This window comes from Ochotona princeps, chromosome 22, assembly GCF_030435755.1.
Source record: "Ochotona princeps isolate mOchPri1 chromosome 22, mOchPri1.hap1, whole genome shotgun sequence".
Taxonomy (NCBI): domain Eukaryota; kingdom Metazoa; phylum Chordata; class Mammalia; order Lagomorpha; family Ochotonidae; genus Ochotona; species Ochotona princeps.
The window spans coordinates 18779999-18796085 of NC_080853.1; the positions used below are offsets into that span (position 1 = coordinate 18779999).

Sequence of the window (16087 nt, forward strand, 5' to 3'; positions counted from 1 at the left end):
CCTCTTCTGAGCCATGTGTGAGCTGTATGTGGGTATAGACGAGCCATGGCTGGGCTGAAACATCCAACATCAAGAACCAGAATGGGGTGAAAGCCAGCCAGGAAAAACCACTGTTCCTGCTAGGACAGGAGGTGAACTGAGTAGGGTTGGCTCAAGAACCCCCTGGCATGCGCAAAACCTGGCATTGGGAGGGGTTCTGATGGAGGAGCCTGGGCAACTCCTCTGGCAGGATACAGTCCCTGCAGGTAAGCGCAAGAAGCATGATAGGAAACAGCCCAGAATAGGCCATGGAAAGTTTCCCATTGGCATACATTCGGCATGGGTCAGGAGCAGACCGGGCTGAATCAGTTCATGTCAACCACTGGCAAATCTGATCGCCAGAACAGAGTGTAGGATGGGCCGGGTTTGGTTGCGACAAAACCAGTATACATTATGGAATGCCAGGGCGTGGTTGCCTGTACTGGATGTGAATGCAGCACCCATCCAGCACACGTGAGATCCAGGAAGGAAGGGGCAGAGCTGGCGGGGGGATTAAGGGGCTGGTCCCCTCGCCGGTCAGCCACTCCCACTGGAGAGTTTTGGCTGGGATAGAGACAGACCCGACTAAGCAAGGCTATAACACCTGTGCGCTGCATGTGGACTAGATCAGGGCCGCAGCATCAGCTGGCAGAAGCTGGCACTGGGGACTAATTCTGTCGAGTCAAATCTCAGGACCACCTAAAGAGTGCATAAACCGGGACAGAGAGACCTGGGAGGGAAAAGTGGGTTCCCCCTTCTTGGGTCACTATTCCCGTGGGAGGGCATGAAAACTAGGACGGGGGCTGGGGTGGCTAGATAGAGAGGCACTCAACAACATCTGTGAGGGCTGGATGGTTGAGTTGGTTAGATAGAACTAAGCTTTAATACCCATTGACAAGTACCAGAGCCAAATGGGATGGGGGACAGACTGGTCTTCTGCTACACATACTGGCAAACCAGGGTAGGGGGCAGGCTTGGTGGGGGTTATTGTGGGTCGCCCCGACTAGGCTGCAGCTCCCACTGGTTGATGTAAGGGCCGAACCAGACTGGACTGCAACACCCATTGGTTCCAGTGCAACTCGGGACTGAAAACAGAACCAACACAGCAATTGCAACCACCAGCTGATCGGGGTGATGGACTGTGCCGGGCCCTGTGCTTGCTAGAACATATAAGAATCTAGTCTGGGAATACCTCAAAGTATCTTTGGAGATCTCCCCAATCGAACTGCTGGACTCAGAACTCTAACCAAGAAAAGACAGAAGACAGAACAGGACAATCATTCATCTCAGCTATATGTTGGCAGTAAATTATGCGGCAAACGGAGACTTTATGATGGACCATATCAATCGGTGGACGACCTCATTGAGCGAAACTGGCAGCGATTCATAACTGGAGAACTATTAACACCACTCAAGCACATATCTCAGAGCATGCCCCACATCCGGGACTTGGGGTGGGCGGGAAACCAGGTGGGGCTTCTCCCTCAATATCCCTCTTTACCTCAAATACATGATGGAAACAATAAGGACATAATAGCATTACCCACTTCCCTATCCCCCTGAACCTTTTTTCTTTCTTCTTTTTCCTTTAACTGTAATTAACTATGTAAAGATTGTCAACAACAATACAATAAAAAGAAAAAAAAAAGAGTGAACCAATAGAGGATCACTCTCTCCATCTCCCTCTGCAAATCTGCCTTTTATATATAAACAAATCTTTTTAAAAACATGGCCCCCCCTGGGGGCTGGAGGCAGGCAGCAACCCTGCACACCTGCTCTGTGAGGTCACAGAACACGGTTCTGCCTCAGTTCTGATACCACAGGGCATATTCCAGGGAACGCTCCAGAGTGGTGGCAGTCACTTCCCCCTTGCCAAGCACTTGTCCTCGAGAAAGAAACCGATGCCCCGGTCCTCACGGAGTCCCCAAGGGGACCCGTGTTCCTTCCTCGATGATGTGGCCCACAACGCCCGGCAAAGGAGGTAAGCAAGGCTGCCCCGGCCTGTGGCAGCTCCCAAAACACAGGCCCTCACCCATTCCATCCACTGCAGGGACAGCTGCAGCAACCACACCAGAATGGCCAGCCTTTGGGCCCGTGTTTTCTGAGCACCTACTTTGTGTCTGGCCCTGCACCCAGCAGGACCGGGCACACAGTGTTGCTCCTGGCCCTGGCAGAGCCCACAGTCCAGAGAGAGGCGGATACTGAACCAGGGTCCAAGAATCTTGGCCAACTTCCTCTCCCAGGAGCCCGGATGCAAGCAACAGAGATGCCAACTCAACTCAGGGTGTCTGTCTCTGGCTCCCCAAATAAGGCATATACCCTGACCACTGGAAGTGGGAAGGAATGATTAGAACTGCCTTGTGTATGTTTTTAGCTTATCCTCAGGAATATGTAAATCACGGCACAGGGCAAATGATACATTGGAACAATGGGAACATTTGCATATCTTCTTAATAAGCATAAACACATTGAAGCTACCATTTTTAGCACATGGTTTGGAGACCACTCACCTTCAGAAACCAGGATGGGCAGGTATTTGGTGTGAGAGAAGCAGCCACTGGAGACACCTGCAGTTCACATCACAGCACTTGGGTTCCAGTCTCCACTCTGCTTCCAATCCCAGCTTCTAGCTCAGCCACACCCTTGGAGGCAGCAGGTGATGGCTCAAGTCCATGGGTCCCTACCACCCTCATCAGAGACCCCAGCTGAGTTCCAGGCTCCCAACTTTTGACCTGGCCTAGCCCTGCAAGCATCTGGGGAGTGAACCAGTGGATGGGAGAGGTCCGTGGTGTGGGGGTCCCCAGGGCAGATTTGCGTCCTGGCCCTGCAGAGCTCCGAAACCTAGGGTTCCTGTGTCCCTTGGCTCTTCTGCCCCCTCCCCTGGCATGCACTCCTGCAACTTCTGGCGTCAGGCGGGAAGGAGGCCCCTAGGGCAGGAAGCGCAAGGGTCAGCAGGCAACCTGAGCCCTTTTCTTCTATGGAAGCCCGGATATGGAGCCTGCCCACTTGGGGTGCCCTGATTGGGACCAGTTTCTCGATGACTCCATTTCTTAATCTGGAATGGCGCCACCATTCCCCCGGTCAAGTCACAACCGTGAATTTTGTCATCCCAGGATCACCCAAAGAGTCCGAAACATCTGCAGGACAGCAGAGGACTCCACAGCAAACCCGGGTGAGTAGGGATGGCGAGGTGTGTCCTTAAAGGCAGCCAGGGGAAACTAGGAGGTGTCTACCCAGGGCCACCCTTCAGGAGGTGGGGTCGGGGGCCAGGACTGCTCCCTGCCCTGGCTCTGGCTGCTCCCCAAGGTTCCGAGAGACTGCGGCCACCTGACAGCCCCGTGCCTCCTGCAGGTGACGCCCTCTTATTTCCTGTGCGCCTCAACACCCCAACCATTGGCCTGACTCAGAGCGTGCTGGGATGCATGTGTACGTGAGGCCTTCAGAACCCAGCCTTGGGTCACACTAGTGGGGAGCAGGGCTATACTAGACTATAGGGAGCTGCAGGGCCGAGGTTAGAGTCTCCCCATCAGAGGGGTCCTTCCAGCCAGGGTCTCTAGTGGCTGGAGAGAGTGTAGAAGACCAGCTACTGGGAGACATTACCACCTGCCAGCCCTCCCTGGCCTCCAAGCCTAGCCTAGCCTGCTCCAGCCAGCCTGCCAGGCAGCCAGATACTGAGCCATCCACCCAAAGCTCTTAGTGTGCATACTCAGGCATCCATCTGTCTGTCCCTCCTCCCTCTCCTTCCCTTCTCTCATCTGTCTTCCAAGCCAACCATTTCTTTCTCCGACCTCCCATCCATCCATGTATCCCCCTACCTTTCTGCCTTCCTGGGCCACTGCTGTTTGACCAGCTCCAGGCTGAACCTCTTGCCCTTGCAGGGCTCTTTGTGGTCCCCAGCTGCTGTTAAGTATCTATTCTCTGTCAGGTGCAAGCAGCACCGCCAAATGGGATGTGCATCCCCCATCTGGGTGGGTGCCTTCCCTTGGACAGAGCCGGCGCCTGACCTGGCCTCAGCCTGCAAGTGGAGAAGGTCTAGGTCTCCCAGTCCCAAAGTCTCCCCCAGAGCAGGTCCAGGTCAGGAACAAGGCCTCGGGGTGGGAGACCGTGAAAGCTGCTCACCTCCCCGATGTCCCAGCAGCCTGGTTGACCTTCTTGGCCTGCTTCCTGAGAACTCAGGCCCAGCAAGTCTTGTTCAACACCTGCAGGTGAGCTGGGGAGAGTGGGAGGAGGGAGACAGGGCAGGGAAGAAGCATCTAGTGACCAAAGCAGCCTCTCCTTGCCCTAAATCTGACTTTTAGAGGGTCCCACTCTCACTCCAGAACCCTCAGTAGCTCCCAGGAATCTTCCTTCCCTTGCTTCCAATCCCCCTCCAAGTCGGGGTACAGACTGTACTTCCTGCCAGGTATGCTCCCCTGCCTTCTGCGTCACCCTCCTGTCCATACAAATTCCACTTGGATCCCTCGCTTTACATCAGAGATTTTACTTTAAGGCCCACTCTTGGCCCAGCCTCAGCCCCCATCACCCACTGCCAGGATCCCAGGCTACCAGGATGGGCAGACATTGAAAGCAATGCCCTAGGGGGGTATGGGCAGTGGATATGGGAAGAACGAGCACCAGGAAGAGGAGAGAGGGCGTATACAGCACAGGACTGCAAAACGAGGGGCGAGTGCAACTGCAGGTGGACATGGCCCTTAACTGCCACCCCCACCCCTGCCCTGCAGGTGCAGGCTGCTCTTCCAGAAGCTGATGGAGAAGACAGGCATCCTGGTCCTCTGTGCCTTTGGTGCGTCTCCAGGGCCCTGCTTGCACTCTGGGCTGAGTACCCCTGGGAGGGAGGGAGCTAGAGCTCTGGCACAGAGCACTAAGACGGTGCCCCTCTGTGGGACTCAGGTTCCCTGTTGTCCAGGGTTGGGGTCCTGCAAGGATTCACTAAAATGATGACCAAGAAAACCATGGGAAGTTCAGATGCTTTGGAAACTATCATGCTCTGTCCAGAACCCCGTCTGGCCATGGAAACGCTTCCCCAGGTATCTGTGCTTCCTGTAGCCACCACAGCTCACCCCCACCCCAGCAAAGCAGCCCCTTCAAGCATGCACTGCTCTGAACTGATTGCTGCAACTTGGTTGTAAATTTTGGAATCTAGAAGTAGGTGTCACTCAATCCTGTTCTTTCTCAAAATTGTTTTGGCTATTATAAATCCCCCATATTTCCACAGGTTTTTTTAGAACCGATATTTCCATTTTGGGGGTTGGGGGGGAAGCAGGATCAGACTTTGATAGTGAAAGCATTGGTCTGTAGATAAAACTTGGCAAGATGTATCATCTAAACAATATTGAGCCCTCCCATCCATGAACATGGACTATCTTCCTATTATTTAATTTCTTTCAATGACATTCTGTTATTTTCAGAATACAGGATGTTACTTTTTCTTATTCCTAAGCATTTGTACTTTATTTTCAGTGACATTATTATAAATTGCATTTTTTAAAATTTCCTTTGCAGATCATTCATTGCTTGTATATACAAATACAATAGATTTTTGTGTGTTGCCCTTTAATTCTGAACCTTGGTGGAACTCAGTTATTAGTTCTGACATTGGGGCAAGACGCCTAGTCTTAGATACCATGGAGTTTGAAGTGCAAAATCATATCATTTGCAAACAGAGGTAGTTGAACTCTTTCTAGTTGATAATCTGGATGCTTTCTGGCTTTTTTTCTTGAATAATTGGCTTGACTAAGAACCTCCAGTACAACTGAAATAGAAATGCCAAGAGTGAACATGTTGTCTTGTTCCTGGTCTTAGGGGAACGTTTCCAGCCCTTCATCATGAACTATGATGTTAGCTGGGATGGGCTTTTTCAGACCAAAGTTCTCTGCTATTCCTAGTTTGTTGCATTTTTTAGTCAAGAGCAACAAATTCTGAAGACTGTTAATATATGTCTTGAATGGTGACATCTCAGCCAGCCTTCAGACTATCAAGTTCAGACCAGACCACCTTCCCTCCTCCAAGTGTCCCTGGCAGAGTTGGGAAGAAGTGTGGCTGACTTGGTTTAGGGGAATGCATTACACCTGTGATGTCATTCAGACATGAAGTTAATATTATTCCTATTTCACAGAGAAGGAAGTGAAGGTATATAGAGAGAAAGTCACATTCCCAAAGTTGCACAGTTCTAAGTGGCAGAGACAGAATCTGAACCCAAATCCCTCAACCTCAGAGTCAAGGCTCCAGACTTCCCATGCTAAATGGCTTGTTCTTGTTCTCACGGCCTACAGCATTCTGGGTGTTTTCCATACACTTACCCTCAAAAATGGAAGTCTGGCAGGTGAGTACATGCCTCCTCCAGCCCCACAGCTGACTGGTTCCACCCCAACTAGCTCAGTCCACCTCCATTTCACCACTACCACCAAATGTGACCCTAATCAGTTCCTGACTCATCCCAGATCCCAATCTCACCCTGGGTTGCACTGCCCACTGGGAACCTCTTCCTGCCAAATATGACCCAAAACCCAGTCACAGTGGTCCCTTCCCTGGTGTGGATCTCCCGTCACTCACCAGGCGAGACATGCTTCTCCCCTTTCAAGGCCACCACCTAAAGGAAATGCAGTCCTCTCTCCACTCAAGGCATTGTTCCCTGCTCAACACACTGCAACTCACTTGGCTTGAGGTTTCTGGGGGAGAGGGACCAGATCAGTGGCCATGGGTTCCCATTTGTGGGAGGCAGACATCTCAAAAGCAGATGGGGAATGAGGCTCTGAGGGGTCTGCCTCTCCCTCTCCACCTCTCCCCTGTTTACCCCACTGCAGTGCCAGGCACAGGATTACCAACATCCATGCTGGACCTCTGGGTGGCTACATGGGAGTGTGAACTGAGGGAAAATAGGGACAGATAGATTACAGAGATGGAGAACAGGTGGATGAATGAAATAATGGATGGGTTGGATGGCAGATGGGACATCTGGGGTGGAGGGTTGGGGTGGGTGGCTGGACAAGAGTAGACAGAGGGGTGTGGTAATGGGTGGATTAAAAAGTGAGGGTGGAGTGTGGGTGGATGGATGGACAGAAGCATAAGCAGGAAGATGGAGAAGTGGATGGGTTTTTGGTTGTGTAAGAATGGGTGGATGACGTTTTGTTTGGCTCAGGAAGCCATTCTGAAAACAACCCCTTGCTCTCCAACACCGCACCAGGATGACAGCATCAACAGTCCACTGCAGAGCTTGAGGTGAGGGGACATCTGAGCTGCACTGTGACCAATTAAAATCCAGAGCAGCAGGGAGAACCCGGGAAGCACCAAGCATGGACACCCCACAGTCAGCTCACTCTGGGCCTCAACCCAGGCCCCCACAGTTTTGTCCAGGTGGCTCATGCAAATCGCCTCTTCCAGCTGAGCCTGGGAGTCTTCCTTTGTGAGATGAGGCACACTATCCCTCCTTGCCCAGGTCATCATGGGGAGCAAAGTGTCGGTGCTCAGTAATGACTAATTGAGAAGAAACTCCAACCACCAGGACACTGGCTGCTGTCAGTGTACTTAACGACCATAAGAAGCTTGGGAATGTTTGGGAGGACTGAGCTGGGCTTAAAGATGTTCCAAGCAGGAGGGAGAGATGGAACAGTGTCCTCAAGCTAGAAACATTAACAGGTGGATCGGGGCAGGGCAAGGGAGCCCACACAAACAGAAGAATCTGAAGCTAGGTCTTTGCGTGCCAGAGAGCTAAGAGGGCAGCTGAGGGTAGGCACAGCAGCAGCATGGAGCAGTCGGTTCTGCTTCTCACGCCTTCCTCACAAGGATGTACCAGGAGAAGGTGCGGCATCACACCGGGGAAATCCAGGACCTGCGAGGTAGCATGAACCAGCTCATCGCCAAACTGCAAGAGATGGAGGCCATGTCCGATGAGGTGAGCTGCCCCCAGTACCACACCTCTCCCCCAGCTGGATGCCCTGTTTCCCGTGTCCCTAGTCATGTGTGTTCTGAATGTCACCCCTCACAGACAGAGTTCTACCTCTAATAACCTCTTAGATAAGAGTGAGACAAGAAGTGGATTTTAGAAAAAAGAAAAAGCCCATGTGCTTAAAGGTGTCTTTATCTTGTCCTTGCACGTGATTGATAGCCTGCCTGGGTACAGGAGTCTGGCAGGGAACTTGCTTCTCGTGAGATTTTCACCACCATGCTCAGGTGAACACTGTGCTGTTGAGAAATGTTAACTCCACTCCTTACATACTGCAAGCCACTGAGGTCTGTGGTTCATGACTGCAAGCTTGCAGGATGCTCTTGTCTCCCATGTTCAGTACACAGTCGGCTCTGCTTCCATTTAGTCAGATTTGCTAAGCTTATCAAATCCTTGGGTTCATGTTGTTCACTAGTTGTGGAAGATTCTTAGTCATCCTCTCTTCCCCAACCTCTTTCTTCTTTCTTGGATTCTGTTTATGCCTATGCTAGACCCCCATGTGTGCATGTCAGGTGGTTCCCGTGCTATTCCTTACTATGACTGCTGTTTCACCTTTATCTCTATGTGTGCTTCAACGTCATATACCCTAGCTACCCTGATTGTGGTTCCCCAGGGAAATGCGCACAGGACAGAGTCCCTCAGACCTGCCCACAGCAGTTCCCCACAGTCCAGGGTCCCTCAGCCCCACCCACAGTGGTCCTCCAGTAAGTAGTAGTCCAGGGTCCCTCAGCCCTGCCCACAGCAGTCCTCCCACAGTCCAGTGTCCCCCAGCCCCACCCACGGCAGTCCCCCCACAGTCCAGGGTCCCTCAGCCCCGCCCACAGCGGTCCCCCCACAGTCCAGGGTCCCCCAACCCTGTCCACAGCTGAGGACTGTTTCCCATAGCACTACCTGGGTGGTTCATGCAAATTCAAGCCCTGGCTTCCCCTGTGATTCCAGCTTCCTGCTTACATGCACTCTGAGCGCGAGCAGGCAGTGGCTCCAGGGTACTCTCAAGGGCAACAGGGCCAAAACCACATGGAAAGGAGTGGCAGAGGGATGATACTGCAGCTGTAGGTAGTGACAGGAGAGTGGACAAAGCCTGCCAGGACTGAGCAGTCCTGCTGACTAGTGAGCAGGGCTCAGCTGCGGCTAAGCTCTTGGAATGGGCTGTGGGGGCTGTAGGGGAGCCTCATGCTGGACCCCCACTGCTGGCCCTGGACCAGCTCCCCCACCTGCCCTTACCTCTCTTAAGAAAATGGGACCAACTTCATCGGGGTATTATGATGGGGCGTGGGGAGTGTATGTGAGGCCGACACGCACACAGTGCTTGCTCGCTGCACTCCTCCACAGCATCATATAGACACGGTGTCATGCAAAAACTGACACTGCCAGGGTCTACCATTCACCTTGGGGGGGGCGGAACCCAGGTTACCCCGTTCACACACATGGAGGGGGTATCTTGATGCACATGAAAGCTCCGAGTGAAGCTCCAGGACAGAGCTGAGGGTCTGTGCCTGACAGGTGTGCCAGGCTGGCCACACACATGGCAGTGGAGGGAGGGTCGTGGGAGGGAGTGCTTTGTACACGGCTGTGCTTTGTGCCTCCTCAGCAAAAAATGACCCAGAAGATCCTGAAGATGATCCAGGGAGACTACATCGAGAAGCCAGACTTCGCCCTCAAGTCCATAGGTCAGGGAGCACCAGTGGCATCCCGGCTGTGTGGCCAGCAGTGCTCCCTCTGCCAGGGAAAGTCTGCCCCAGCGCCCTCTCTGCTGGCCTCCTGGGGTCAGGAAAGGGCCAGGAGCAGGGCAGTCAGGGCCACTGCAAGTGCAGAGCTGCACAGGGTGGGATCTGAGAGCACCAGCTGCCTCCCTGGGTGACCTCAGGCCTCCCTGTGGCATGAATGTATGCCCATGCCCCATCCCGGCTCCCACTCGGTGAGTTCTGGCCAAAGGTCTCCACCCCCGCCGAGGCTGAAAGCCCCACTCCTGCCCAGGGGCCAGCATCGACTTTGAACAAACGTCAGCCACCTACAACCACGACAAGGCTCGCTCCTACTGGAACTGGATCCGCCTGTGGAACTACGCACAGCCCCCGGACGTGATCCTTGAGGCAGGGGCTGCAGGGCAGGGCTGGGTCCTGTGGGCGGGGGCTGGAGACAAAGGCTCCTAGTGGGAGCTAGTGTGGTAGGGGACCTGGGACAGAAGACAGAGACTGGGCAAGGGAGAGCAGCAAAGACAGGGTGGGGACAGGAGGCAGGGGAAGAGGTCTGAGGGCTTGGGGTGGAGCAGAGCGTCGGGACAGCTGCCACCGGCACCCCTCCACAGTCCCTAAGGGTGGAGAGTCAGCAAATGCAGAGTTCGGGCAGGTCAAGCACCTCACCCCAGTGGCTAGGACTGAGCGGTGGTGAGGCCAAGGCCCGCAGTAACTTGCCTCTTGCAGCTCCAGGATCTCCGTGTTCAGGGTGGGACCTGGTAGGACAAGAAGGCCACCTTGCAGAGGCAGCTAAGGATGGGTAGGCACTCCGCGGGCAGGAGGCAGGTGCCAAGGCGCTGCTTGGCAGAGGGACCTGTGGGGGTCAGAAGTGCACAGCCAAGGAGTATGGGAGGAGCCAGGCTCAAGTTACATCCTTGGCACACTCCCTGCTGAGTCCCAATTCCCTTGGCCCCAGCTCCTCCAGGAGGCCTTCAGAGACCCCAGGACCCCCCCCCCCCGGGGGGGCAGGCTTTAGAGACCCCTGGGCCCTGGGTCTTCATATCTACTGTTCCATTAGGAACATCCACATTCTATCTCCAAGAAACTCAGAAGCTGCTCAATGAGGTCACCTTTGCTATGTTACCTCAAATTCTTTTGTTTCTGCTCTGTGAAACAGGAGCTTATGGTGGTGAATGCCAAGTTCCAGGGCTAAACTGTGTGCACTTCCAGCTCTGCCTGGCCCTGGACCAGTCAGGGACTGTCCTGTCCCTCAGTTTCCTCACCCATAAAAAGGAGAGAAAAGCAATGTCCAGGCTATGAGGCCACGTAAAGAACGGGGGAGAGGTGGGGCAAACTAGTGAGTGAGTGAGTGAATCAGTGAGCCCCAGCAGAGAGGTTGGAGTGGGGGCGGGGGCCCAAGCAGGCCCCTGAGCTCAGTGTGCAGGGTTGAAAGGAAGTCTCCTCCTTGTCATTAGCACTCCAGGGAGAAGTCATTAGCACTTCTGGAGAAGGGGGTACTCAAGCCAAGCTCTGTAGGTGGGTGCAATGGTGGGATAAGGAGCCCCACACACACATTCAACACAGTCCCTACTGCATCTGCTTCTTCCAGCCCAATGTGACACCTGGCAACTGCTGGGCCTTCGCCGGTGACCGTGGCCAGGTGACCATTCGGTTAGCCCAGAAGGTCTACCTGTCCAATGTCACGCTGCAGCACATCCCCAAGACCATCTCGCTGTCGGGCAGCCTGGACACCGCCCCCAAGGACTTCGTCATCTATGTGAGCACACCCCAGCAAGGCGGGCAAGGGGAAGTTAATGCCTAGTTCAAGGGATGGTTTCTAGTGCCGCATGGAGCCCCTGCAGGACCAAGGGGCTGGGTGTGTCCAGGGGTGGGAGCTGGGGGAGGGGGTAAGGCTGCTCTGTTTGCATCTGAGTCAAAAGCATGGCACGGCTGAGGGCCATGCGGCTGAGGTCTGGGAACCCTCCTGACCTTTGGCCCAAACCCTGGTCCTTTGAGTCACAGGCAGGGGTGGAGGGAAGTGGGGAAGCCAGGCTCTGCCTCCCTGCCCAGAGCCCGCTCTTCCCCACCATCCTTGATGCCATGAGCCAGTGCCGTGGAGGTGGAGGTGAGGAGCTCCCCATCCCAGGAAGTGCACAGGCCTTGTGTGCCCTGCCCATGTGTGATACCCACTCCTTGGTTCCTCGGCTGCACAGGGCATGGAAAGCTCCCCCAGGGAGGAAGTGTTTCTGGGAGCGTTCCAGTTTCAGCCAGAAAACACCATCCAGATGTTCCCACTCCAGGTACCTGAGCAAAGCTACCTGTGCTGAGCACCTACTGAATGTACCGTGTATGCAGGCTTCACTCAGGGGGCCCTTGGGGGGGCCCAGTCATGACCAGCCCACCTGACAGATGAGCAAACCGAGGCTGAAAGAAAGCCCTGTCCATCCCCTGTGCCCTCCACTTTTCCTACTCTGTCCAAAGGCCCTCTCATTGTATTTCCTCCCATGGACAGCTATGTGAAACCAGCAGGTGCCCATGTAGGAAGGATGCAACACCAATGGGGTTACCAAGGCCTCGAGGGGAGGGAATGGGAGGCCCAGAAGGACAGCTATCACAATGGCCATGAGACCTTACAGGGCTGCGGTTCCAGGTTCGAGACAGTCAAATCAGCCCAACTACAAACACTGTCTCTTTGTCCTCAGTGTCCCCTTCTGGGATCCCTGGGGAGGCCAAGAGCAAGAAGCATCTAGACACCAGCTCGAGGCGCAGGGGCAAGCAGAGTATCCACTGTCTGCGTGTTCAGCCGTCTGGCCCCCAGGTCACACCTCAAGCCCTTAGCAGTTCAGGGAAGCAGGTGTTACTATCACTCCCGGTGATGGGCAGCTGCGGGCCTGTGGGCGAGCTGCCCTGTATGTGCTCCTCTTCCGCAGAACCAGCCGCCCCGGGCGTTTGGCGCTGTCAAGGTGAAGGTCTCCAGCAATTGGGGGCACCCGCGCTTCACCTGCCTGTACCGCGTGCGTGTGCACGGCTCCGTGATGCTGCCCCAGAGCAGCACAGCTAGCCCCGTCTCCACCCCCAACCCCTAGAGAGTAAAGTATATTCTGTACCCACTAGCCCAGGTCTGTGTCTCGGTGGCCACATGCTGTGGGCCCAAGCACTTTCACAGCAGCCCCAGGAGCTCCATTCCATGAAAGACGCTGAAAAAAGGCCTCAGACAGCCAAGTAAGGTGCTGTGGGCCACATCACCCAGTGGCAGCAGCAGGGCTACACCAGGAAGCCCCACCTCATACCCAGAGCCCCTCTCTGGCATCAAATCCAGCTCCACCCTAACCCACTTAGGACTCCATACTCCCAGGGCCTCGCTCTGCCTACCTGCACAATGGGACAAGACTGTGGCTGCTATAAAGGAGGGTGGGTGAGACGGCTCACCCCCACTCTCTGCAGAGACCTTTGACAGATGGACAGTTGGCTGTGTGATCTTGGGCAGGACACACTGCCTCTTGGGGCGTCAGCTTTCCCAGGCAGAAGTCGCTGCACATTATCTGTCCCAGCCCTGGCTGGAGGGCTTGCAGGAGTTCTAGCTCAGGGCCTCTTGCTGCTGTCTCCCTGAACCTGCTCAGAAAGTGTCCAGCAACACAGCACACCACACACGGGTCCTAGAGTCCAAGTTCGTTCTCCAGGTGTCCGAGGGGCACGGTTCCTGGGCCCATGCATGTGGTCACACCCATCACCTTATCCCCTTCCCACTGCACAGAGAGGTGCAGCAAATCCCCAAGGACACCCAGCAGGGGCTGTGGAACAGTGACCCTAACCTGGGCTGAGGGCTCAATGTGCTTTGTTCCCCTTGGGGTTTCCGCTCTAGAGAGCCACAGCCCATAATAGAAGGAGAAATCGGCCCCAGGCCTTCCCTGCCACCCTGCTTCCAGCCCCAGTGCAGTTTGGCCATCTGCCAGCTGCTCAGCATGGCAGCAGAGTGGGTGGCCAGCCAGGGTGGCAGCCAGCTCTCCAAGGTGACCAAGACAGAACTGGAGTTGCCAACGGTGTCAAGGTTCCCCCGGCGCCCCAAGCGGCGCCTCCACTAAGCTCGGTTTTAGCTAATCCCACTAATCCCAGGATGCCAGGCTGGGCGACCAACAAGGCCTTTGCTTCTTTGAGTCCCCTTGACAGAAAGCAGGGCAACAATCCCATAGATGAGACAAAAGCCAGTATCCTACTCTTGCCCTGTGCTCCTGCACTGCGTCCCATTGCGGCGATGACCCCCACTTAGGAGGTAGCACTCACCCATGTGCATGGTCTATCCCTGGGCCATGCTGCTGTCACCGAGCACGAGGAGCATATCAGTGGGACCGGGACTAAAGCCCAGGCACTCTCAACATAGGGATACAGGCTGTGCCTCAGTATCCCTAGGCCTGGGGAAACATCAGAATTTCATGGGTTAAAGTGAATCCCAGGTTAGATCCGGTCATTTGACAGAGCCTGGCCTGCAATGAGTGCTCAGTGAGTGTCCACTGCTCCACAGCATCCACTGTGGCTACTGTTACTGCCACAGCAGGACATGGACAACGTGTGGCCTTGGATCAGTTGCCCAACCTCTCCGAGTCCCCATGGTATTGAGGGTCCAGCATGGGCATGTCCAATGACAAAGTGTCCTTCATACCAGACACTGCAAGAACCTCATGGATTTGCACAGTGTCTCCCGAGGGAGGCAGGATCATATCCTGGCAGCAGCTCTGAAGGCCCAGGGGGCTCCTGCTGGGAGGGTGGTCGCAGTCAGGCAGTGCCTGTGTGGGGAGAGCCAAGTCCAGCCCACCTACCGCCTCTCCCATGGGCAGACATGAGTCTGCAAGGAGTTTGGCTCAGGCTCTTTGCCAGGCACAGCCATCCTTGTTCCACACCTGGCTCAGAACTACCAGGTCACAGGGGAGGGACTGAGACCGAATCCCAGAGTTGTGGAACCCTCAGCCAAGTTGTCTAGGGGGGTCACTAGGACTGACTAGCAAGTGGAAAGCTCTAGAAGCTGGGAAGAATCTTGTTGTATCCACACTCTCTTCTTCTCCTACCTCCCCCGCCCCAAACACACACACACACACACACTGGAAGGCCGCCTGGGACTGCCCTGTGATCCCCACAAGGCCGTGTGCATGTCCTCACCCCACAGCTCAGACGTTGCTGTAGGTGTCATCCAGTGCGAGGAGGAGTGCAAACTGCAGGCTCCAAGCAAAGATCTCCAGCATCAGAGGCCATGGGCTCTAGGCTGCCTCCACATCTCACCCAGCCTCAAGTTCACGTGCACCCTGGGAGGCAGCAGGTGAATGTACTTAGGTCTCTCTCTGCCATCCACGTGGATGGAGCCTGGATGGAGCTTCAGGCTCTCAGCTTTCTCATGACCATTTGAGGAATGACCAGCAGATAAAAATATCTGTGCTTTTCAAAGAAATTGTTTAACTCCCCTGATGCTAAGGCCCCATATCGCCGCATTTGGCTGCTCCACTTCCAACCCAGCTCTTTGCTAACAGTCTAGGAAAGCAGTGGAGGATGGCACAAATGCTTGGTCCCTGAATTTACATGGGAGACCCAGATAGAGCTCTGGACTCCTGGCTTGGGTCTGGGCAAATCCTAGCCCTGTGACCATTTAGGGAATGAACCAGAGGATGGAAGAAAGAGCGGGGCAGCAGTTGTGTGTGTATATGTCTTTCAAATACATCTTAAGTCCCCTGAAGCCTCATCATGGCCACACTGACCCATGGTTACTGGTGGCTGGGCAGGACGAGGAAGGAGTCCCTCTGAGCTGCTGCATGGTGTGCAGCTCCCAGCCCTCAACACAGAGCAACAGAGGCCCTGGAAGGAGCTGGTGTATGGGAGTACCCAGGAAGGGCTGAGGTGAGCTCAGCTCAGCCCAGACAGGCAATGCCTTCACTTGGCCCACTCTCCCAGTGCCTTCCCAGCTCTGCCACAAAAAAACAAGTGCCTCTGAGGCTGAGACGTGCGTATGCCAGGGACCGCAAGGACTGCCAGGGTGGACTTACCGGGAGCTAATGAAGCTTGGCTCCGGCCCCCAAGCCCTGGGCCCTGTGTGTGTGGCTGTTATTGTACACTTGTTTTCTTAATGAAAGGCATCCTCACCCTAAGCTTTAAGCCCCACAAAAACCAGATGTGCCACTAAGGTTTACCAGACCCAAGAGGGAGGGGGCAGGGAGAGCATAGGGGCTACCCTAAAGACTGCCTGGTACAACCAGGGATGGTGCCCATGCCCAGCAACAGGAAGGCCTCCAGGTCTTTCTTGCCAGTACCCGCTCGGCCCAAGCCCACGTGGGACACAACCTCAATGCACACACACATAAGGAACTGACATTCTCTCGGGTCTGGGAGGTCTGGGACTGCCCCCTGCCCCTCACACAAGGAGCGGGGAGCTAGAGATGGCTACCAGTTAAACTACATCCTCTAGAAAGAT

At 54.8% G+C, this 16087-nt stretch overlaps 1 protein-coding gene across 1 annotated transcript; it reads left to right on the top strand.

Moving 5' to 3' along the window:
• Window positions 1-1842: 1842 nt before the first annotated feature.
• On the top strand, window positions 1843-12749 carry SUN5 (Sad1 and UNC84 domain containing 5). The gene is made up of 13 exons (XM_004586019.2): window positions 1843-1999; window positions 3132-3190; window positions 3370-3444; window positions 4157-4223; window positions 4740-4801; window positions 6291-6340; window positions 7202-7236; window positions 7801-7909; window positions 9552-9630; window positions 9938-10053; window positions 11246-11413; window positions 11850-11936; window positions 12567-12749. The coding sequence occupies exons 1-13, from the start codon at window positions 1920-1922 to the stop codon at window positions 12720-12722; spliced, it is 1143 nt and encodes a 380-aa protein (XP_004586076.1). The 5' UTR covers window positions 1843-1919; the 3' UTR covers window positions 12723-12749.
• The last annotated feature ends 3338 nt before the right edge of the window (window positions 12750-16087 follow it).